This window comes from Oncorhynchus clarkii, chromosome 27, assembly GCF_045791955.1.
Source record: "Oncorhynchus clarkii lewisi isolate Uvic-CL-2024 chromosome 27, UVic_Ocla_1.0, whole genome shotgun sequence".
Lineage (NCBI taxonomy): Eukaryota > Metazoa > Chordata > Actinopteri > Salmoniformes > Salmonidae > Oncorhynchus > Oncorhynchus clarkii.
Window position 1 is genome coordinate 21,440,850 of NC_092173.1, and position 25,554 is coordinate 21,466,403.

The 25,554-nt window shown below is 43.4% G+C and overlaps 1 protein-coding gene across 2 annotated transcripts; it reads left to right on the top strand.

Moving 5' to 3' along the window:
• Positions 1 to 440: 440 nt before the first annotated feature.
• Positions 441 to 25,092, top strand: LOC139386171 (protein Smaug homolog 2-like). 2 transcript variants are annotated; one of them, XM_071131640.1, is made up of 13 exons: positions 441 to 998; positions 5,050 to 5,526; positions 5,703 to 6,179; positions 6,451 to 6,681; positions 9,752 to 9,882; positions 10,184 to 10,270; positions 10,537 to 10,816; positions 15,614 to 15,699; positions 16,023 to 16,138; positions 16,416 to 16,617; positions 20,292 to 20,418; positions 21,261 to 21,344; positions 21,564 to 25,092. In XM_071131640.1, the coding sequence occupies exons 2-13, from the start codon at positions 5,331 to 5,333 to the stop codon at positions 21,590 to 21,592; spliced, it is 2,046 nt and encodes a 681-aa protein (XP_070987741.1). In that variant the 5' UTR covers positions 441 to 998; positions 5,050 to 5,330; the 3' UTR covers positions 21,593 to 25,092. The 2 variants fall into 2 exon arrangements, with proteins under 2 accessions (XP_070987741.1, XP_070987742.1); XM_071131641.1 differs by having other exon boundaries at positions 9,752 to 9,861.
• Positions 25,093 to 25,554: the final 462 nt, after the last annotated feature.

The window sequence follows — 25,554 nt, forward strand, 5'->3', positions numbered from 1 at the left end:
AGGATGTTGAATTTGGGCAACAAACATTGCATGGATTATTTGCTACGTGTGGCTTATTTGATCGAATAGAAGTTTCGTAATGCTTAGGTTGTTACAACTGTACTGAAATAAGTAGGACACGTAATATGCCGGCAATTTAGAGAAAAAACACTTTATATCGGAGTTGTGCCTGTTGTTCACACGCGTCTGCACTCTCATTGGCTAGAATCGTCCCACCTGATCTTGCCTCCTCCCGACTGCCTTCCATTTTATTTATTTCCATTGTTAGAGTGGCCACTTGAGTATCTGGTCAATATAATGTATACTATGTGATCATATTGATCAACTTCAGTTTAGTAGTGGTGTGGGTGTTTGCGTTTAATCCACTAGATGGAGGACTTTTCTCTGTGTTTACCCCGCCCAAACGCCATTACGTTGGTCTCCGACGTTGCGTCAAATCTGAATCGAAGTTGGCTAGCTAGATTGAGCCAAGCGTACTTTCCCTATTTATCTGTGTTCAAATAAACATGTTGTACATAGCTAGACTGTTTTAAATGTTATCTTTGAAATAATCAGAAAATCATTATTTTCAAAGCAACCAACGACAACTGTTGGATCGAAATCTTCGTCTCATCCAGCGTTTATAAATGAAGCAATAGCTGCCTGCTACTTTAGCTAACAAGTGACAATTTACAAAGAAGGTAAACAAACCAACCGCTAGAGGTTGGAGAATGGGATGTGGATATAATGTAAGTAATCTGACGTGTTTTTTTCTAAATGGACCATGGAGGACCTTTGCAACGCGAGGACTCAAATGTCGTTTTACGAGATGAAAAATAGAGAGACATTCCAACAGCAACGTCGCTACTGAAAAACAGTAACGTTACCATTCCTGAATCCCCCATCAATTTACACGGTGAAGGCCTGGTGCTAGTTTTTTAGCTAGCTGACTGCCCCCCAGCCCATCAAATACACCCTGGCAAAAGCCGTACCCTGGAAACGTCACCGTTGTCACACAGGTTTGTTTTTACGTTTTCTGACCAACTAGCTTAGCTAGCTACACGTATGACCTGGTCAAACGTAGCTAGCAAGCTAACTTGCATAGGTAAGGCTGCTAGTTGACGTTAGCTAGCTACGTTTGACATAGTTACTGGCAAACTTGCTACGTCTACCAACAAACTAGCTAACGTAGATGAGTAACGTTAGCTCTGTAGACAGGCCCTTGTTTCTGGACTGTCTTACGCGAACGTTAGCCTAGTTAGAATAACATACCCCTTATATTTGTTAGCAAGTTACTACTAATACAGACCATCCTGGCCAGAATTTAGCTACTAACGTTACGTTCTGTTTTTTAAAACGGACAAATATCTATAGGATGCTGGCTGGTCTCAACGCTTATTCGTACGTATTATTCTGTACGTAAATCCGAGACACTCCATTTAGTATGATATGTCACGTTTCGTATGGTATGTATTAATTTGTGGATGTCTAACATCCATTTCGTATGATACGTTACGAATTACAATTCGTATATATTTTACGAATTTGCAAAAACGTACAATATCTTATGAATTCTGGTTAGGTGGCTAACGTTAGCTAGGGTTTAGGAGTTAGTTAAAGGGTTAAGGTTAGGGGAAGGGTTAGCTAAGTAGTTACAAAGTAGCTAAAAAGTTGTCAGAGAAGAGATTCCAACTTGTAACCTTTGGGTTGCTAGACGTTCTCGTTATACGCCCACCCCACGACAACCACCCTACTTTCGTTTTTACCATACGTTAACATCTGTATGGTGTAACCATACCAAACATAACATATTATGGTAGTTTGAGTGCCCGGATTTAAGTTTACTATGTTAAGTCTAGCCTATTAGACCAGGCTAGTTCTATTTATGTAAATGAAACATAACAACTAGGCATTGCAAGTTCTATACCCACAATTTAAGGTGGTATTGCAATACTGGGATGGTTGGATGACTGTTTCAGATTTGATTGATCATGCCATGGCCTATTGGCAACCTGTGACACCATTACTTTACCCTGTAACAAGCTCTATTGCAAGTCATCACTTAGTATTTATTGTTCTAAGACTATATAACAGTCATGTAGATTGCAAGGAGATAATGTAGTCTTTGTTTTTTGCTTCAAGTCAAACAAACTCATGCATTGACTGGGCAGTTAGGCCTAGATGTTGGCTTTATCAAACATTCACATATGTTGGCTGAATGGTCAATAGAAATGTGCATGCATACTGCATGGAAGTTCTCTGTGTTGATGCTGAAGTGATGATGCTGGCAATAATGTGCTCTACTTTCACTGCACCATGAAGCTGATTATCCTGCATTATGATTAGCTGGCCTAAATATTAGCATGTTGTACAGAGACCATCTTTACTCTGGCAATTCCACGGTAACAGAGTGACACTAGCTAGGTTTCCATCCAATTGGCAAAAGTTTCATGTGAATATTCTAAAATGAGCATTAAAAACTATGCACATTTTACCAGATGTTTCCATCAAATTGACTTGTTGTCAATTTGAAAGCAGTACGTGATGAGGTAGTGCACATAATTTTACCACAAAAGTTATTTTTTTTCATGTAAGGAATAAAAAATACAAGATAAATGTGTTTCCATCATATTTTCAACTTTACTGATTATTTTCCTCACAAATTTGTTATGCTTTATATAGCATGTGCCCACTCTGGTATTGGCACGTGCACTCTAGCTAATAGCGCCTTCTGCGAGCTGTTGGCTCACGTGTAGCCTAGATCAGGGATGGGCAACTGGTGCGCATGGCCCCCCCTGTTTGTAGGCCTGCAGACCAATTAAAATAATAAAATACAATTAGTTACTCAGTCGGGGTCTCAACTTACTGTTGGAAGAATAATATAATTCACAAGGTGCAATTTTGAAATTTGGTTGTGCATCAGCAGTCACTCAATTAGCCCGCCCATGTCAACAAAATGTTTTTAGATTGGTAAATTAGTCTAGTGGCTAGCTATCTAAACTTGTAGTAAGCGTTGTCGAAATACCGACCGGGGTAGGGCCCATTAGTTATCATATTAAAAACAGCAAACATTTGCCTCCACCCTATGGCAACATGTTTAGAATTGCAGTGAGTTAGTTGTAAAACTGCTCATTTTTCTCTCTGCCCTAGGGCATAATAAGTAGAATTGCATGACACAAGTTATAAAATTGCTAAACCTTCTTTGTGCCGCATGGCAAAATGTGTAGGATTGCAACAAACTTGCTTTGAAATGGCATCTTTTTCTCTATGCCCCATGGAAAAATGTACAGAATTGCAGGAAATGTACTTTTCAACTTCTTTCTTTTTTTTTTTAATCTTCGCTGTCACGAGAGGGCCGCAGTTTCTTTTGATGAAGAATAGTGCATATGCAACATTTGTTAACATAATGACTGTTTGTGCCGTCATTCTATTCGTCAAGTAATTGTGTTTTAGTAACATTTTCTGTTGAAATTGTTAAAGTAGTCATTGTGTATGTTTTGTTTTACTTTGCAATCATTGTTTTTTGTTTGACATACATTTTAAAGTGAACAGTAGCTAGGCTTCCATCCAATTTGTGACAGATTTTCATGTGAATATTATAAATTATGCATAAAAAATATGCACTTTTTCCCACCAGTTTGTTTCCATCAAAACTGACTTGTGGATGAAAGGCTGTGCGTGATGACTTAGTGCACATGAGTGCACTCACATTAGTGCACTCACATTTGCGCAAAAATTCTCATGTACTGAATAATAAAAAAAACATAGTGGGGCAAAAAAGTATTTAGTCAGCCACCAATTGTGCAAGTTCTCCCACTTAAAAAGATGAGAGGCCTGTAATGTTCATCATAGGTACACTTCAACTATGACAGACAAAATGAGAAGAAAAAAATCCAGAAAATCACATTGTAGGATTTTTAATAAATGTATTTGCAAATTATGGTGGAAAATAAGTATTTGGTCACCTACAAACAAGCAAGATTTCTGGCTCTCACAGATCTGTAACTTCTTCTTTAAGAGGCTCCTCTGTCCTCCACCCGTTAACTGTATTAATGGCACCTGTTTGAACTTGTTATCAGTATAAAAGACACCTGTCCACAACTGTAGACTGCCCAGACTGTCCTGCATAAGCCTGTGGTCTATAGTAGTCATGCCACCATGTTAATATTGGTTAGTTCAATTTATTGCATGAACAGCATTTCTGGTATTGGGATTTCATCGTCATGATCAGGGTTCAGTACTAGCATCAAATTCCTAGTTAAATTATACTGAACAAAAATAGAAACGCAACATGCAATTTCTAAGATTTTACTGAGTTACAGTTCATATGAGGAAATCAGTCAATTGAAATACAATTACTAGGCTCTAATATATGGATTTCACATGACTGAATTTAGATGGGCATCTGTTGGTCACAGATACCTTTTAAAAAATGGGCCTCAGGATCTCATTACTGTATTTTTTTTTTTAGCATTGTGTTCGTTGTCCGTAGCTAATGCCAGCCTATACCATAACCCCACCGCCACCATGAGGCACTCTGTTCACAATGTTGACAGCAAACCGCTTGCCCACAAGACACCATACATGTGGGCTGCAGTTGTGAGGCTGGTTGGACGTACTGCCAAATTCTCTAAAACAACGTTGGAGGTGGCTTATGATAGAGAAATGAACATTAAATTCTCTGGCACCAACAGCTCTGGTAGACATTCCTGCAGTCTGCATGTCAATCAACTTGAGACATCTGTGGCATTGTGTTGTGACAACTGCACATTTTTAGTGGCCTTTCATTGTCCCCAGCACAAGGTGCACCAGTGTAATGATCATGCTGTTTAATCAGATTCTTTATATGCCACACCGGTCAGGTGGGTGGATTATCTTGGCAAAGGACAAATGCTCATTAACAGGAATGTAAACAAATGTGTGCACAATCTGAGAGAAATACTCTTTTTGTGAGTATGAACAATTTCTGGGATCTTTATTAAAGCTCATGAAACATGGGACCAACATTTTACATGTTTATATTTTTGTTCAGTGTATCTTATGTAGTTTTCCTTTCCGTTGATTTGTTAGGATTTGGATGATGCTGATACTGATGCACCTGAGAGAGAACCCTCCTGTCTAAGACACAGCCAGCTGGATTTAACACACCCTCTCCCAGCCCTCCCCTCAGCACCCCCATCTCCTGCATCTGAACCATGTGAGGGCCCCTCTCTCCACTTTGAGGGGATCCCAGGACTGTTGTGTAAAAGCAGCCACTGAGCGGGGCCAGAGTGAACCTGTGTGTGAGCAAGCAGTCTTCCCCCTAACCTCCACCCACATATTCCTGCCCCCCTTCCTGTTGGCAACGCGCCATGATGTTCCGAGACCAGGTGGGCATCCTGACGGACTGGTTCAAGGGCTGGAACGAGTGTGAGCAGACGGTGGCGCTGTTGTCCCTGCTGAAGAGAGCATCTCGTACCCAGGCCCGCTTCCTGCACATCTGCCTGGAGCACTGGCTGGCAGACTGCACTGAGATCCACATCCTGGAGGCTGAGGCCAACAATGCAGGTAGCTAATAACTGCAGATTTCTGAAGAACACATTTGAAACCCTATTGGATTAGTCATATTGTATTACCGGTATACCCTATCTTATGGTGTAAAAACCATGTAACAAAAAGACCTACAACCTGTAAAAATGTATTTTACTTGTAAACAATTGCCCCTCTGTCCTTCACCTCTCCAGACATTGTGAGCCAGTGGCACCTGGAACCCATGGAAAAGGCGGTGTCCCTGCTGCTGTCCCACCTGCCCCTGCTGCAGCCCCGCAACAGCGAGGCCAAGTGTGAGTACATGAAGCTGCTGCAGAAGGTGCTGAGCCACACCATCGAGAGCAGTCTGTTTGTGGAAGAGAGTAGACAGCTGCTGTCCTACGCCCTCATCCACCCGGCCACCACCCTGGACGACCGCACCTCGTTGGCCATGTGGCTCAACCACCTGGAGGAGCACCTCTCCAGCGGCTACCCTGCACCCTCCCGGCCCCCCTCTGGCCCCTACCACCCCCGCCAGGGCTCAGATGAGTGGCCGGGCTCAGCAGAGGTCCTGGACCCTGGCCATGGCTGGCTGGACAAGCCCCCCTCCTCTAGCTCCTCCCCTGCAGGGCAGAACGGACACATGTCTTTCCAGGGTGGGATGCCCTCACCCATAAATAGCAACAACGCAGGTCAGTGGTTCACATCTCTTACCAAGACAGACTGAGGGAGAGCAAGGACGTGTTGTTGGGGTGAATAGGAATATGCTAAACATAACCGAGATACAATACAACTTTTTCTTCATGTGGTTATGTAATCATGCTATTAATCAACTATTTAGTCTGTGATCTTTGTAATGATTGTCACATCTAAAGAATCTCTCTGTTTAGGCCTAGCCTTCATTAAAGGGATGGTTTACTGTGATTGTCTCTAACATCCTGACCCTACTGTGTCCCCTGCCAGGCATGGGTCAGATGGGCCAGCCCAGTCCTCTGAAGAGGTCCTCGTCCCTAATCCCCTCCAATTCCCAGGTCTGTGGCGCAGATTGGCTGAGCCAGGATGACCTGGGGGGGCGACAGGCCTTTGACCATGCCCCCCTGTCCCCCCAGAGTAGTGTGGCATCCTCAGGCAGCGAGCAGACTGAGGACCAGGGCTCCAGAAACACCTTCCAGGAGGATGGCAGTGGCATGAAAGGTCAGGTCAACCATAATACGCCAGGGGTTCAAAGCCAACAACAGGCCAGGGTCGGTCACATTGCCAGAGTGAAATACCAACAACAAAAGCCATGACATGCCAATGGCTACTGCACTTAGCGATGGTTGAATTGCCCAGTCAGTGGGATGTTATTTTTTTGGTCTCCTCTCATGTTTCAGTTTTTTTTGTTTGCGTGTGCTCCAGATGTCCATGAAAATGAAGTAGGACAGCGTTCTCCAACTAATACATCTAAAGTGTTTATGTTGACATGCACTGCACGGATACGTCAAGCATTCCAGAGCAGTATCTATTTAAGTGATAATACCTGAGAAGCCGGTGTTTGGAGGATATATTGGCACAGGTGTTGTTAGTCTCCAAACACCGGCTTTGAGGGCATTATCACTTTTATACAACGTGTTACCAACATATTCAAATAATGAGTGTCTCAAGTTGATTCAAATAATGAGTGACATATTTTCATGAAAAACATTATTTTGATTAATTTATTCATACTATTTCATCCTTCCACAATATATAGTCCCGACACAAATCTATGGTTGCTGAAGACGCGACCCAGTCATTCAGTCTTTTTGTTCTGTATCAATGGACGCGACCCAGTCGTTCGTTCTAAATGTTCCATTGCCATACTGGCTGGCAACGTATTTATCCCTTGCTTGCTAGCTAGCCAACTACGGCTAACATAGTCAGCCAGAATAACAGCAAAGTATTTGCATTTGTTTAAGCTGTTTAATAGTGCCATTTATTTGGATATACAGTGCCTTTGCAAACTTTTGCCACATTTCAGGCTTCAAACATAAAGATATAAAACTGTATTTTTTTTGTGAAGAATCAACAACAAGTGGGACACAATCATGAAGTGGAACGACATTTATTGGATATTTCAAACTTTTTTTAACAAATCAAAAACTGCAAAATTGGGCGTGCAAAATTATTCAGCCCCCTTAAGTTAATACTTTGTAGCGCCACCTTTTGCTGCGATTACAGCTGTAAGTCGCTTGCGGTATGTCTCTATCAGTTTTGCACATCGAGAGACTGACATTTTTTCCCATTCCTCCTTGCAAAACAGCTCGAGCTCAGTGAGGTTGGATGGAGAGCATTTGTGAACAGCAGTTTTCAGTTCTTTCCACAGATTCTCGATTGGATTCAGGTCTGGACTTTGACTTGGCCATTCTAACACCTGGATATGTTTATTTTTGAACCATTCCATTGTAGATTTTGCTTTATGTTTTGGATCTCCGTCCCAGTCTCAGGTCTTTTGCAGACTCCATCAGGTTTTCTTCCAGAATGGTCCTGTATTTGGCTCCATCCATCTTCCCATCAATTTTAACCATCTTCCCTGTCCCTGCTGAAGAAAAGCAGGCCCAAACCATGATGTTGCCACCACCATGTTTGACAGTGGGGATGGTGTGTTCAGGGTGATGAGCTGTGTTGCTTTTACGCCAAACATAACGTTTTGCATTGTTGCCAAAAAGTTCAATTTTGGTTTCATCTGACCAGAGCACCTTCTTCCACATGTTTGGTGTGTCTCCCAGGTGGCTTGTGGCAAACTTTAAACAACACTTTTTATGGATATCTTTAAGAAATGGCTTTCTTCTTGCCACTCTTCCATAAAGGCCAGATTTGTGCAATATACGACTGATTGTTGTCCTATGGACAGAGTCTCCCACCTCAGCTGTAGATCTCTGCAGTTCATCCAGAGTGATCATGGGCCTCTTGGCTGCATCTCTGATCAGTCTTCTCCTTGTATGAGCTGAAAGTTTAGAGGGACGGCCAGGTCTTGGTAGATTTGCAGTGGTCTGATACTCCTTCCATTTCAATATTATCGCTTGCACAGTGCTCCTTGGGATGTTTAAAGCTTGGGAAATCTTTTTGTATCCAAATCCGGCTTTAAACTTCTTCACAACAGTATCTCGGACCTGTCTGGTGTGTTCCTTGTTCTTCATGATGCTCTCTGCGCTTTTAACGGACCACTGAGACTATCACAGTGCAGGTGCATTTATACGGAGACTTGATTACACACAGGTGGATTGTATTTATCATCATTAGTCATTTAGGTCAACATTGGATCATTCAGAGATCCTCACTGAACTTCTGGAGAGAGTTTGCTGCACTGAAAGTAAAGGGGCTGAATAATTTTGCACGCCCAATTTTGCAGTTTTTGATTTGTTAAAAAAGTTTGAAATATCCAATAAATGTCGTTCCACTTCATGATTGTGTCCCACTTGTTGTTGATTTTTATATCTTTATGTTTTATATCTTTATGTTTGAAGCCTGAAATGTGGCAAAAGGTCGCAAAGTTCAAGGGGGCCGAATACTTTCGCAATGCACTGTATCCATAACAATGAGCTAATGAGGCACAATTTCACCTGGCATAGAAAATGTGCTTACTCGTCAGGACACTGTTCAGAGGAGCTAGCTAACAACACAGCTACAGTAACACCATCACTTCAAGCTGAAGCTGAAAAGACTGCAAATTAGCTGTGTTTTGTTTTACCTTTTTTCAATTGACATTCTTTTGTATATATCCATAAAAATGATGCCAGCTAATTCATCATTTCGACTGGCTGAGAAACTCTGCCTGTCTGTCTCGTCGACTCCCGACTCGTTCATTACTATGGGACAACAGGAGATTCAATTTGAATATTGAAACAATGTCGTAAATGTCGGAGAGACAGACAGCAATGTTTCTACAAATCTCCGCTGTGGAAAACTACGTTAGTCTTAAAGAAATGTGAGATAAGGTCTTGATACTTTTTATAGTGGAGATCAAGTTTCTAAGTTGCCTGGCTGGGCTGATGACACATTGGATTAGTCAGGTGGAACAGAGTAAATCGGCATTTTGATGTCATAGATTTTAGCCGGTGGTGACTTGTGGAATAGACACTGCCTGGAATGCTGTTTTAACCAATCAGCATTCAGGATTAGACCCACCTGTTGAATAATATTCGTTAGAGTTCTATCTTTCTCATTGTTCATGGACTAGAGTTACAAGGACTCAGCAGGAGAAGAATAACTTCTGAGCATGTTGTTTTTGTACTTTCTGTTTCAGATGTGCCCATGTGGCTGAAGAGCCTCCGTCTTCATAAGTACGCAGCACTTTTCTCCCAGATGACTTATGAGGAGATGATGATTCTGACAGAGCACCACCTGGAGTCACAGGTTTGTCATCGTTTGTCACAGGTTGGTCAGCTTCTCTCGTTAGTCCTCTCTTTCCCCTGCCCTCCTCATCAGTGTTGAATAGATACGGCCCACTTTTTGTCCAGCATAGTGATACCTCAATGAGCCATGAAATTAATCATCGCTGCATAGAGTTATACAGTTATACACAGCCTCCCCAGCACAGATAAACGTCTTGGCTCTGCTCCATAGCTTTAATGAAACAGATGGTGATCAGAAGTGTTATTTAGTAACTGGATATCTGGATGTCCATGTTTCTGTGAGCAATGATTCCTCCTTTTGTTAACTCTTCGTCGTCTTCCAGAATGTGACCAAAGGTGCGCGGCACAAGATAGCCCTGAGTGTCCAGAAGCTACGGGAGAGGCCAAGCGTTCTCAAGTCTTTAGAGAAGGTAAATCACATACTGTCATCACTATTATTTTAAAAGCAGTTCAGATTCACTTTTATCTCATGATAGGCATGCTGTTCTGAACAACTTAACTGTTAGTTTCCATTTGGATCCCTGTGGCTTATATGGAGAATTATCACCAATATTTTAGATATGATACGACTCACATTTTCTTTCAATTAAAAGTTAACCAGCAAGTTCCGTGAAAATTTCCTGTCACACTTCAAGACCGCTTTGCTAATAAGATAATGCTATGATTGATCCAACAGGATATATTGGAGGGGGGCAACCTGCGTAACGCCCTACAGGAACTACAGCAGATTATCACCACCCCTATCAAGGTCTACAGCTACAGCCCTCCCAATGTTTCCCACAGAGATATGGAGGGGAGTGGATCCCCCTCAGACCACACCAACCCTGGGGAGGACAAGGACCTGGCCCAGGAGGGCTTCCAGCCCCACAACCCCCCTCCCTGTGACGGAGAGTCCTCAGCCACACCCATCTCAGACGGCGACATTGCTGGGCAGTTCACGCGTGTCATGGGTAAAGGTAAGAGAGGAAAAAGGCTTTTACAGGGCTGAGTACGTGGACAGTCATGGCCAAAAGTTTTGAGAATGACACATATTCATTTCCACAAAGTTTGCTGCTTCAGTGTCTTTTGTCAGATGTTACTATGGAATACTGAAGTATAATTACAAGCATTTCATAAGTGTCAAAGGCTTTTATTGACAATTACATGAAGATGATGCAAAGAGTCAATATTTGCAGTGTTGACCCTTCTTTTTCAAGACCTCTGCAATCCGCCCTGGCATGCTGTCAATGAACTTCTGGGCCACATCCTGACTGATGGCAGCCCATTCTTGCATAATCGATGCTTGGAGTTTGTCAGAATTTGTGGGTTTTTGTTTTTCCACCCGCCTCTTGAAGATTGACCACAAGTTCTCAATGGGATTATGGTCTGGGGAGTTTCCTGGCCATGGACCCAAAATATCGATGTTTTGTTCCCCGAGCCACTTAGTTATCACTTATGCCTTATGGCAAGGTGCTCCATCATGCTGGAAAAGGCATTGTTCGTCACCAAACTTCCTGGATGGTTGGGAGAAGTTGCTCTCGGAGTATGTGTTGTTACCATTCTTTATTCATGGCTGTGTTCTTAGGCAAAATTGTGAGTGAGCCCACTCCCTTGGCTGAGAAGCAACCTCACACATGAATGATCTCCGGATGCTCAGGATACTGTTGGCATGACACAGGACTGATGGTAGTGTTCACCTTGTCTTCTCCGGACAAGCATTTTTCCGGCTGCCCCAAACAATCGGAAAGGGGATTCATCAGAGAAAATTACTTTACCCCAGTCCTCAGCAGTCCAATCCCTGTACCTTTTGCAGAATATCAGTCTGTCCCTGATGTTTTTCCTGGAGAGAAGTGGATTCTTTGCTGCCATTTTTGACACTAGGCCATCCTCCAAAAGTCTTCGCCTCACTGTGCCTGCAGATGCACTCACATCTGCCTGCTGCCACTCCTGAGCATGCTCTGGTGGTGATGGTGGTGCCCCGATCCCGCAGCTGAATCAAATTTAGGAGACGGTCCTGGCGCTTGCTGGACTTTCTTGGGTGCCCTGAAGCCTTCACAACAATTGAACCGCTCTCCTTGAAGTTGTTGATGATCTGATAAATGGTTGATTTAGGTGCAATCTTACTGGCAGCAATATCCTTGCCTGTGAAGCCCTTTTTGTTCAAAGAAATGATGACAACATGTGTTTCCTTGCAGATAACCATGGTTGACAGAGGAATAATAATGATTCCAAGCACCACCCTCCTTTTGAAGCTTCCATTCTGTTATTCGAACTCAATCAGCATGACAGAGTGATCTCCAGCCTTGGCCTCGTCAACACTCACACCTGTGTTAACGAGAGAATCACTGACATGATGTGTGGCAGGGCTGAAATGCAGTGGAAATGTTTTTTGGGGATTCAGTTAATTTGCATGGCAAAGAGGGACTTTATAATGAATTGCAATTAATCTGATCACTCATAACATTCTGGAGTATATGCAAATTGCCATCATACAAACTGAGGCAGCAGACTTTGTGAAAATTAATATTTGTGTCATTCTCAAATCTTTTCCCACGACTGTACAGTGCATTCAGAAAGTATTCAGACCCCTTGACTGTTCCACATTTTGTTACGTTACATCCTTATTCTAAAATTGATTAAATAAAAATGTTCCTCATCAATCTACACACAATAGCCCAAAGCGAAAATAGGTTTTATACGTTTTAGCAACTATATTAAAAATAAAGAAACATACACCTTATTTACATAAGTATTCAGACCCTTTGTTATGAGACTCGAAGTTGAGCTCAGGTGCATCCTGTTGCCATTGATCTTCCTTGAGATGTTTCTACAGCTTGATTGGAGTCGACCTATGGTAAATTGAATTGATTGAACATGATTTGGAAAGGCACACACCTGTCTATATAAGGTCCCACAGTTGAGAGTGCATGTCAGAGCAAAAACTAAGCCATGAAGTTGGAGGAATTGTCCGTAGAGCTCTGAGACAGGATTGTTTTGAGGGACAGATCTGGAGAAGGGTTCCAAAAAATGTCTGCAGCATTAACGGTCCCCAAGAACACATTGGCTTCCATCATTCTTAAATGGAAGAAGTATAGAACAACCAAGACTCTTCCTAGAGCTGGCAGCCTGGCCAAACTGAGCAATTGGGAGAGAAGGGCCTTGGTCAGGGAGGTGACCAAGAACCTGATGGTCAGTCTGACAGAGCTCCTCTGTGGAGATGGGAGAAATTTCCAAAAGGACAACCATCTCTGCACCACTCCACCAATCAGGCCTTTATGGTAGAGTGGCCATACGGAAGACACTCCTCAGTAAAAGGCACATGACAGCCTGCTTTGAGTTTGCCAAAAGGCACCTAAAAGACTCTGACCATGACAAACAAGATTCTCTGGTCTGATGAAACCAAGATTGAACTCTTTGTCCTGAATGCCACGTGTCACATCTGGAGGAAACCAGGCACAATCCCTATGGTGAAGCATGGTGGTGGCAGCATCATGCTGTGGGGATGTTTTTCAGCGGCAACGACTGGGAGTCTAGTCAGGATTGAGGGGGGAAAAGGAACGGTGCAAAGTACAGAGATCCTTGATGAAAACTTGCTCCAGAGCGCTCAAGACCTCATACTTGGGGCGAAGGTTCACCTTCCAACAGGACAACAACCCTAAGCACACAGCCAAGACAACGCAGGAGTGGCTTCGGGACAAGTCTCTGAATGTCGTTGAGTGGCCCAGCCAGAGCCCGGACTCGAACATCTCTGGAGAAAATAGCTTTGCAGCGACGCTTCCCATCCAACCTGACAGAGCTTGAGAGCATCTGCAGAGAAGAATGGAAGAAACTCCCCAAATACAGGTGTGCCAAGCTTGTAGAGTCATACCCAAGAAGACTCGAGGCTGTAATCGCTGCCAAAGGTGCTTCAACAAAGTACTGAGGAAAGGGTCTGACTACTTACAGTTGAAGTCGGAAGTTTACATACACCTTGGCCAAATACATTTAAACTCAGTTTTTCAGAATTCCTGACATTTAATCCTAGTAAAAATTCCTTGTCTTAGGTCAGCTAGGAACACCACTTTATTTTAAGAATGTGAAATGTCAGAATAATAGTAGAGAGAATTATTTATTTCAGTTTTTATTTCTTTCATCACATTCCCAGTCGGTCAGAAGTTTACATACGCTCAATTAGTATTTGGTAGCATTGCCTTTAAATAGTTTAACTTTGATCAAATGTTTCGGGTAGCATTCCACAAGCTTCCCACAATAAGTTGGGTGAATTTTGGCCCATTCCTCCTGACAAGAGCTGGTGTAACAGAGTCAGGTTTGTAGGGCTCCTTGCTCGCACATGCTTTTTCAGTTCTGCCCACAAATCTTCTATAGGATTGAGGTCAGGGCTTTGTGATGGCCACCCCAATACCTTGACTTTGTTGTCCTTAAGCCATTTTGCCATAACTTTGTGAGTATGCTTGGGATCATTGTCCATTTGGAAGACCTATTTGCGACCAATCTTTAACTTCCTGAGTCATGTCTTGAGGTGTTTCTTCAACAAATCCACATATTTTCTTTCCTCATGATGCCATCTATTTTGTGATGTGTACCAGTCCCTCCTGGAGCAAAGCACCCCCACAACATGATGCTGTCACCCCTGTGCTTCACGGTTGGGAGGGTGTTCCTCGGCTTGCAAGTCTCCCCCTTTTCCTCCAAACATAACAATGGTCATTAATACCAAACAGTTCCATTTTTGTTTCATCAGACCAGAGGACATTTCTCCAAAAAGTACAATCTTCGTCCCCATGTGCAGTTTCAAACCGTAGTCTGGCTTTTTTATGGCGGTTTTGGAGCAGTGGCTTCTTCCTTGCTGAGCGGCCTTTCAGGTTCTGTCAGATATAGATACTTTTGTACCGGTTCCCTCCAGCATCGTCACAAGGTCCTTTGCTGTTGTTCTGGGATTGATGTGCATTTTTCGCACCAACGTACGTTCATCTCTAGGAGACAGAACGCATCTCCTTCCTGAGCGGTGTGACGGCTGCGTGATCCCATGGTGTTTATACTTGCGTACTATTGTTTGTACAGATGAACATGGTACCTTCAGGCGTTTGGAAATTGCTCCCAAGGATGAACCAGACTTGTGGAGGTCTACAATGTTTTTTCTGAGGTCTTGGCTGATTTCTTTTGATTTTCCCATGATGTCAAGCAAAGAGGCACTGAGTTTGATGGTAGGCCTTGAAATGCATCCACAAGTTCACCTCCAATTGTCTCAAATGATGTCGATTAGCCTATCAGAAGCTTTTAAAGGCACAGTCAACTTAGTGTATGTAAACTTCTGACCCACTGGAATTGTGATAGTGAAATAATCTGTCTGTAAACAATTGTTTGAAAAATGACTTGTGTCATGCATAAAGTAGATGTCCTAATCGAAACTATAGTTCGTTAACAATACATTTGTGGAGTGGTTGGAAAAACTTCCTACTTCAACTGTATGTAAAGGTAATATTTTTTTGTGGGAGGGTGTGTGTCTTCATAATTTTGCTAAGATTTCTAAACCTGTTTTTGCTTTGTCATTATGGGGTATTTTGTTTAGATTGAGGGGGAAAAAACATTTTAGAATAAGGCTGTAACGTAACAAAATGTGGAAAAAGTCAAGGAGTCTGAATACTTTCCATTTGGACAAATGTTGCTCTTGGTTGTTGTGGGTGTGAGATGTGTGTTTTGTTTGGAATTAGTGTTGGAGGGTTTGTGTGTGTGGGTGTTGTGTTGCATTGTGTGAACCTCCTGTCCATGTGTTGCAGTGTGCACTCAGCTACTGGTGTCCAGGCCGGACGAGGAGAATATCAGCTGTTACCTGCAGCTCATTGAGAAATGTCTGACACATGAGGTGAGACTGCGCAAAACCACATCTAGAAAATAAATACATTTAAACTTTGTCACATTCAGCCAGCTGGTAGTTTAAAATGTGACAAGGCGGCAAACAACGTGTAACAACACGTAATGCTACTCTCAACGGTATGTTGTAAAGATAACTTTCACTGCACTAAGAAGGTAATGGAATGGGTTTTTTGTTTTGTGTTTTTTGCTGCTATGTGCTCTCTCTACCGCTCACTCTCTTACCTCTCCCTCTTTTACCTCTCTCTCGCTCACCCTCTCTCTATCACTATCTCTGTCTGTCTCTTACCGTTTTCTCTTGTCTCCGTCTCTCAGGCTTTCACAGAGACTCAGAGGAAGAGGCTGGTCTCCTGGAAGCAGCAGGTTCTCAAGCTGCTCCGCTTGTTCCCAAGGAAAGCCATGCTGGACATGCCTGTGTACCGACAGAAAGGGTAAGACCACTGAACTTCTTTTCTCCTTTTAATCTATCACTCTCCTGTCATGGCAGCTGAGTTTTTGTGCCATGCTCTCTCTGCTACTTTAGTATGCAGTTTGTCCAGGTTCTCTCTCTCTCTGCTACTTTAGTATGCAGTTTGTCCAGGTTCTCTCTCTCTGCCTCCTCTAGCTGGATTTCCCCCAGGGCTCTGTCTTATGACTTTTCTCTCTGCCTCCTCTAGCTGGATTTCCCCCAGGGCTCTGTCTTATGACTTTTCTCTCTGCCTCCTCTAGCTGGGCATATGGTTCCAACTCCCTCCCCACAGCAGGCTCTGTGAGTGCTGGGGGTCTGGCACGTAGGGGGCAGAGGGCATTCCAGATGCCCCCTCGTGGCCTCCCTGCCGGGCGCATGGGGCTCCTGAGTCCAGTTGGCATTGGGGTTGCCTCCCCACGCCACACCCTCACCAGCCCCACACTGCCAGGCCAGGGCAGACAGGTCAGTCATAGGATGGGATCATATGTCATATAGCCTGTTGGCATGGGATACACCCACTGATCTTCATTTATAGGAAAGTCAGATTCATTCACAAGATAAATTATTTTCTAAGAAGTCTTTTTCATTGAGGGCTATAGCTAGTTAGCCAACATTAGATGTAACATTATTCTATTGATCTACACGTTATTATACCCACAGGGTGATGAACTTTCCTTAGACAACATTTGTTTTGACAGATTAACAAGTGCAACCACAGAAAGTGCTGACAGTTTAATCAATGCAATACCCAGGGAAACACTTGGGTTAGGCACTGCATTTTGATATGCATTGGTTCATTATCATAGCTGGAAGAGTCTCTTTGTAGTCATCGTGCTGGGAAGACTAACACGGTGTAGAACATATAGGATGAGTGGCATGTTTGTGTTGAGAGATCGAATGTTTGTGTGATCGAAAAAGCCTTGGTTTCATGCATGTCAACATCAGAAGCCTCCTCCCTAAGTTTGTCTTACTCACTGCTCTAGCACACTCTGCTAACCCTGATGTCCTTGCCGTGTCTGAATCCTGGCTCAGGAAGGCCACCAAAAATTCTGAGATTTCCATACCCAACTATAACATCTTCCGTCAAGATAGAACTGCCAAAGGGGGAGGAGTTGCAGTCTACTGCAGAGATAGCCTGCAAAGTAATGTCATACTTTCCAGGTCCATACCCAAACAGTTTGAACTACTAATTTTGAAAATTACTCTCTCCAGAAATAAGTCTCTCACTGTTGCCGCCTGCTACCGACCCCCCTCAGCTCCCAGCTGTGCCCTGGACACCATTTGTGAATTGATCGCCCCCCATCTAGCTTCAGAGTTTGTTCTGTTAGGTGACCTAAACTGGGATATGCTTAACACCCCGGCAGTCCTACAATCTAAGCTAGATGCCCTCAATCTCACTCAAATCATCAAGGAACCCACCAGGTACAACCCTAACTCTGTAAACAAGGGCACCCTCATTGACGTCATCCTGACCAACTGGCCCTCCAAATACACCTCCGCTGTCTTCAACCAGGATCTCAGCGATCACTGCCTCATTGCCTGTATCCGCTACGGAGCCGCAGTCAAACGACCACCCCTCATCACTGTCAAACGCTCCCTAAAACACTTCTGTGAGCAGGCCTTTCTAATCGACCTGGCCCGGGTATCCTGGAAGGACATTGACCTCATCCCGTCAGTTGAGGATGCCTGGTCTTTCTTTAAAAGTAACTTCCTCACCATTTTAGATAAGCATGCTCCGTTCAAAAAATGCAGAACTAAGAACAGATATAGCCCCTGGTTCACTCCAGACCTGACTGCCCTCGACCAGCACAAAAACATCCTGTGGCGGACTGCACTAACATCGAATAGTCCCCGCGATATGCAACTGTTCAGGGAAGTCAGGAACCAATACACACAGTCAGTCAGGAAAGCTAAAGCCAACTTCTTCAGGCAGAAGTTTGCATCCTGTAGCTCCAACTCCAAAAAGTTCTGGGACACTGAAGTCCATGGAGAACAAGAGCACCTCCTCCCAGCTGCCCACTGCACTGAGGCTAGGTAACACGGTCACCACCGATAAATCCATGATTATCGAAAACTTCAACAAGCATTTCTCAACGGCTGGCCATGCCTTCCGCCTGGCTACTCCAACCTCGGCCAACAGCTCCCCCCCCCCCCCCGCAGCTACTCGCCCAAGCCTCTCCAGGTTCTCCTTTACCCAAATCCAGATAGCAGATGTTCTGAAAGAGCTGCAAAACCTGGACCCGTACAAATCAGCTGGGCTTGACAATCTGGACCCTCTATTCCTGAAACTATCCGCCGCCATTGTCGCAACCCCTATTACCAGCCTGTTCAACCTCTCTTTCATATCGTCTGAGATCCCCAAGGATTGGAAAGCTGCCGCAGTCATCCCCCTCTTCAAAGGGGGCGACACCCTGGACCCAAACTGTTACAGACCTATATCCATCCTGCCCTGCCTATCTAAGGTCTTCGAAAGCCAAGTCAACAAACAGGTCACTGACCATCTTGAATCCCACCGTACCTTCTCCGCTGTGCAATCTGGTTTCCGAGCCGGTCACGGGTGTACCTCAGCCACGCTCAAGGTACTAAACGATATCATAACCGCCATCGATAAAAGACAGTACTGTGCAGCCGTCTTCATAGACCTTGCCAAGGCTTTCGACTCTGTCAATCACCGTATTCTTATCGGCAGACTCAGTAGCCTCGGTTTTTCGGATGACTGCCTTGCCTGGTTCACCAATTACTTTGCAGACAGAGTTCAGTGTGTCAAATCGGAGGGCATGCTGTCCGGTCCTCTGGCAGTCTCTATGGGGGTGCCACAGGGTTCAATTCTCGGGCCGACTCTTTTCTCTGTATATATCAATGATGTTTCTCATGCTGCGGGCGATTCCCTGATCCACCTCTACGCAGACGACACCATTCTATATACTTCCGGCCCGTCCTTGGACACTGTGCTATCTAACCTCCAAACGAGCTTCAATGCCATACAGCACTCCTTCCGTGGCCTCCAACTGCTCTTAAACGCTAGTAAAACCAAATGCATACTTTTCAACCGTTTGCTGCCTGCACCCGCACGCCTGACCAGCATCACCACCCTGGATGGTTCCGACCTTGAATATGTGGACATCTATAAGTACCTAGGTGTCTGGCTAGACTCTAAACTCTCCTTCCAGACCCATATCAAACATCTCCAATCGAAAATCAAATCAAGAGTCGGCTTTCTATTCCGCAACAAAGCCTCCTTCACTCACGCCGCCAAACTTACCCTAGTAAAACTGACTATCCTACCGATCCTCGACTTCGGCGATGTCATCTACAAAATTGCTTCCAACACTCTACTCAGCAAACTGGATGCAGTTTATCACAGTGCCATCCGTTTTGTCACTAAAGCACCTTATACCACCCACCACTGCGACTTGTATGCTCTAGTCGGCTGGCCCTCGCTACATATTCGTCGCCAGACCCACTGGCTCCAGGTCATCTACAAGTCCATGCTAGGTAAAGCTCCGCCTTATCTCAGTTCACTGGTTACGATGGCAACACCCATCCGTAGCACGCGCTCCAGCAGGTGTATCTCACTGATCATCCCTAAAGCCAACACCTCGTTTGGCCGCCTTTCGTTCCAGTTCTCTGCTGCCTGTGACTGGAACGAATTGCAAAAATCGCTGAAGTTGGAGACTTTTATCTCCCTCACCAACTTCAAACATCTGCTATCTGAGCAGCTAACCGATCGCTGCAGCTGTACATAGTCTATTGGTAAATAGCCCACCCATTTTCACCTACCTCATCCCCATACTGTTTTTATTTATTTTTCTGCTCTTTTGCACACCAATATCTCTACCTGTACATAACCATCTGATCATTTATCACTCCAGTGTTAATCTGCATAATTGTAATTATTTGCCTACCTTCTCATGCCTTTTGCACACAATGTATATATAGACTCCCCTTTTTTCTACTGTGTTATTGACTTGTTAATTGTTTACTCCATGTGTAACTCTGTGTTGTCTGTTCACACTGCTATGCCTTATCTTGGCCAGGTCGCAGTTGCAAATGAGAACTTGTTCTCAACTAGCCTACCTGGTTAAATAAAGGTAAAATAAAAAAAAATAAAAAGAGACGTTCTGTTGTCCCTGTAGAACCTGTGGTTTGCCAACCCTGGGGGCAGCAACAGCATGCCAAGCCAGAGTCGCAGCTCCGTGCAACGAACCCACTCACTCCCTGTCCACACCTCCCCGCAAACCATGCTCCTGTTCCAGCAGCACGGTAGGATCCTATAGCACCCCCTTCCCAAACATTACCACAACCTCTTCTAAACATCATATACAATGTCTTACACATACCATCCACACCTTGCTTCAATCTCTATTCCTACTGTCTTTTTACACATACCATCCACACCTTGCTTCAATCTCTATTCCTACTGTCTTTTTACACATACTAGTCACACCTTGCTTCAATCTCTATTCCTACTGTCTTTTACACATACTAGTCACACCTTGCTTCAATCTCTATTCCTACTGTCTTTTACACATACTAGTCACACCTTGCTTCAATCTCTATTCCTACTGTCTTTTACACATACTAGTCACACCTTGCTTCAATCTCTATTCCTACTGTCTTTTACACATACTAGTCACACCTTGCTTCAATCTCTATTCCTACTGTCTTTTACACATACTAGTCAAACCTTGCTTCAATCTCTATTCCTACTGTCTTTTACACATACTAGTCACACCTTGCTTCAATCTCTATTCCTACTGTCTTTTACACATACTAGTCACACCTTGCTTCAATCTCTATTCCCATTGTCTTTTTACACATACACATGCATGTGTCACTACAACCTTCATTCACATTTCCTTTTATATCCCAGCGATATCTCCTTCCAAACCCAATCATACATGGTCTTTATGCATTTCACCCACACAGCCTTCTAAACCCAATTTTACGGCAGCTTACACATCCCACACACATCGCCCTACAAACCGCATTCACACGGCTCCATATCTAATGCATCTGTCAGTAAAAAAAAAAAAGTGATTTATGGTCCAGATATAGTACACACACAAGCGGGGTAACTGAGTGACCTGTGTCTCGTCTCCCAGAATGCCAAGTTCCAGGTGCAGACCTGGAGATCAACCCCACGCTGGAGTCACTGTGCCTCAGTATGACAGAGCATGCCTTAGGAGGTGAGTCGAAACACACGTCTTACACTCCCACATCCAACTTCTTGGAAGTGTTATGACACTGATATTTAAAACCACATTTAGGTTCATTGGAATTTTCTGATCTTGTTGAATAGTTTGTATTTGGCAGAGAGTGAAATAAAGTTACGATATGAAATCAAAATGAAAAAATAATACATTTTGTATCTATTATACATTTCTTCCCAATCCTCCTTCCTGTAGATGGAATTGACCGAACATCAACAATTTGAAAATAAAAGCAGTGAAAAGAAGAAACCAAACCGACACTTCACTTCAACTGAGGCCTGTTCAGTTTCTCTTGCCCAGCACAAAAATATATGCTTAAAAAACAAAGCAAAATGGTCACTACAAAACGACAACTGTAAATGTTCTCTGATATTTTTCTACTTTATTATACTTAAGTAAGTTTATTATAAATGGAATACAGATGACTATTATATTACAGGAGGGAGAAGAGGTTACTTGTGCAACATGCTCAATGCCTTCTGCAGGACTGTGACATTAAAACGAGCAGAATGAGGCTCAGATTGTTGAGCTTTGAGAGGAAAATGGAGGATTGGTGCTGTCTTAAGGGTGTTCTATATTACAGGTTTCTCCCCTTTTCCTCCCAGAAACACGCAGAGCCACGCCTCTCACCCCCAGATACTGTAACTGTACCGCCAGGGTCTCCCGACCAGGAGTAAGGCACTTGGCCTCCCACACACTCTGTGGAATTGGGAACTAGAACAGTGATTAATCACACACGACCAGCCTGTAGCGCTGTTCTGATCCTAAAACACATCTACAGCAGTCTACACAACCACCTTACTCAGCTACAGCCAGAGCTAGTTAGGCCCTATACGTAGAAACACCCAACACCCTGGCTCATTCCCCTCACGTACCCAGCATGGGTTTACCCCCAACATGGGTATTACTGGCTCTGACACCTCTCCACCTCTACTAGGCCAAAGAGAAGGGCTCTGTGTGAATCCCTATGTTAGAATGATTTTTGGAGTGGCCAATGCGACAGTATACATGGTAATTGTTTGAAGGTAACGTGTCGGCTGGAACTTGTCTGCATTGATATTTTGTTCCCTACTACAAAAATGATGATGCATCTCATTTGCAAGTTAAGCGCCGAGGCAAACCCCACAGGGTTGAATAAGGGCTGATGAGGTTTGTTCTATGTGGGGCCTGAGTGAGAAATTGCATTGGTAAAGAAAATGGAGAAAAAAAACAATTCCAAGAGGGGAGCTGTTGGTACATCTGTTTTCAAGTAGTTACCTCACTATGTTATGCTGTGTGAGGAACCTTAATGAATTCCGTTTCTACCCTGAGGTCCCATTTATGATTGGCTCTGAAAAATGCAAAGGAAGCGCTGTCTCTGCCTCTCAGAATGAACCAGTACCCACCCCCTCACCCTGCCCTCTCCTCAACATGGCCAGTGTAGAGATTTGATGAATCATAATTTTTAAGTAGCCAGAATAGATTTGACCCTACGCTTACTTATAGTTTAAGATGACAGATTAAGACATCTATGGCTCGGAAAACGTACCTCAATCCAGGGATGAGAAATGCGTTTGTACTCCGAATTGGCTCATTATCTCAAATGTTACATCTAGAATATTGAACGACTGCTAGTTTTTAAGTAAACTGCCGTTTTCGCCCTCCGTAGCCACAACAGCCATTATGGACTGGCATGTCGCGTTGAACAACAATGGAGCTGATTGGCTGACACTGCCATTCCAAACTGGCTGCTGTGGCTTCTGCTACCTACCACGAGGATGAAACTAGCAGTTGTTCAATATTCTCGGTGTAACAGTTGGGATAATGGGACAATTCGGTGTACAACGCATTTCTCATCCCTGGATTGAGGTACGTTTTCCAAGCAACATCTCACACCGGCTCCGCGGTGTCTTAATCTAAACAGGAAGCCTGTCCGACCCCGGTGCAACTGTAAGAAAGCGTAGGGTGGGAATCTATTCTGGCTAACTTTTTAAGGTGCTTGAAATATGTCCTGTTTGGATCTCTTTGTGTTCCAATTGTAAAACCCTAACATTTATTTTGTGGTATCAGTGTTGAATCAGAAACTCCTATACAACCTCTGTCTTTGAATGTGGCAGAGCGGAGGTGCATGTATGTATATGGTCTTAAAGTTTGGATCACCTTTTGGTTGCATCACGAGGCAGGGATATCCATTCACATTTTATTTCTGCAGAGCCATGGCTGGTCTATTTGTTTAGTAAACATGGTTATTTACAAGCTTGACTTTTCCACTTTTTTTTTTTACTACCCTCCCTTAATATTTATATCTTGTCCTTTTTTCCTATAATTGCATGTTTTCCCCCACACTAATTGAACGATTGTTGTAGATATTGAGAGAGGGCAGTGTTGCACAGTCACAGTAGTGCTCAATGTCTACAAATCCTCCAGAGAGCAGAGATGATGGGACTGTTCAATGTTGATACCTCCTAATAGCACTGTTTACCTCCCTCTGGGAGTGCCCATTTCATGTTCTGTGATGTGTAATGATGGGTCTGAAAATGACTGTTGGCACTTCAGTGCTCATTAATATACTGTCTCCTCAATATGTAAGGCCTAAAGCGCGTAGCTAAGCCTTCTAACACGTGAGCTAGCTGGGTAGAGAATGACAGATGCCTTTTACCCCCTCAGCTGCTTATCTACTTGCTGTAATCATCATTCTCACTAGACTAGATACTAGTGTCTAGTGAGTGAGACCTGTATGAGGGTATGTTGTTGTACCCTCTGCTCTGTGCTCCTGAAGTTTTTGAATGACGAGAAGACTGATATTGCCTGGCCTTGTGTTTGAACTGTCAGATGCAGCAGGCTGATAGACCGTTGATATCACCTGAATTGCAGTGACAGCTTCCTCTCTCTCTCTGATTGGCTATTGAGCCAGAGTAGTGTCCTAGTTGTCATGGTTTTCCTCTAAGCTGGCTCTTGGATAGATCTGACTTTATGAATAGATTCATGCTCATTAAGAGAGTCGAATGGTTTAAAAAAATGTTCACAAATTTCAGATTCAGATAGGCAACCAATGATCTCAATCTAAGCTATTAAACTGATAATACATTCATACTAGCATTACATGTAATATGGCTCAGGTTGTAATTTCTCTCAATGCATACAATGGCACCCGAAGTAAGTCCTCCATTTAGGAGGTAGCCAGTCCACTTGTAGAAAAGGCTTAGTTCTTTAGGCCAGGCTAAATTGAGTCTGTTCATGCCAGGGGTTTAGGATGCAGAGAGGGATGAAATGGCCAATCTGAGCCATAATATGTGAGTTTGAGTCTAGCCTAACACTAACAACTGGCCATGAAATTTGTTTACCCCCATGTTTACATTCCAGTGAAATGGGTTAGAAAGTGCACTTCATGAGTCTGGCTTTATTTTCACATGCCACGCAGAATTATGAGGTACATAGCCAGCCTGTCATACATGAGACTCCTTCTCTCCAGTGGTCTGTCAGACGTGGTCAATGTCCCTGCCTGGCATAATAAATAAGCAGTACGTTGTAGGCTTTTTTTTTTGCATCTCTGTCTTGTACAATTTATATTTAATTCGGACTCCCCAAACATTTTTCTAATGTTTTATGAATGAACATTTTGCATCCCATGCTTACACACTCTACTTTTTTACTGTCACACATTGTTTGAATAATCTGAAATAGAGCATTGATCAGATAGACAGTCCAAATAAAGGAGTTACATTTTTTTGCTACGTGACTCATGTTTGTGGTATCATCAGTGTTTTCTTTTATTCACAGTATTGTGTGTATTTATTTATTACATACACAGTTGAAGTCGGAAGTTTACATACACTTAGGTCAGAGTCATTAAAATTCAATTTTCAACCACTCCACAAATTTCTTAAACTATATCAATGGAAATCAGCCAAGACCTCAGGAAAAAAAAGGAGACCACAAGTCTGGTTCATCCTTGGGAGCAATTTCCAAACGCTTGAAGGTACCATATTCATCTGTACAAACAATAGTTTGCAAGTATAAACACCATGGGACCACGCAGCCATCATACCGCTCAGGAAGGAAATGCGTTCTGTCCTAGAGATGAATGTACTTCGGTGCGAAAAGTGCAAATAAATCACAGAACAACAGCAGAGGATCTTGTGAAGATGCTGGAGGAAGCAGATACAAAAGTATCTATATCCACAGTAAAACGAGTCCTATATTGACA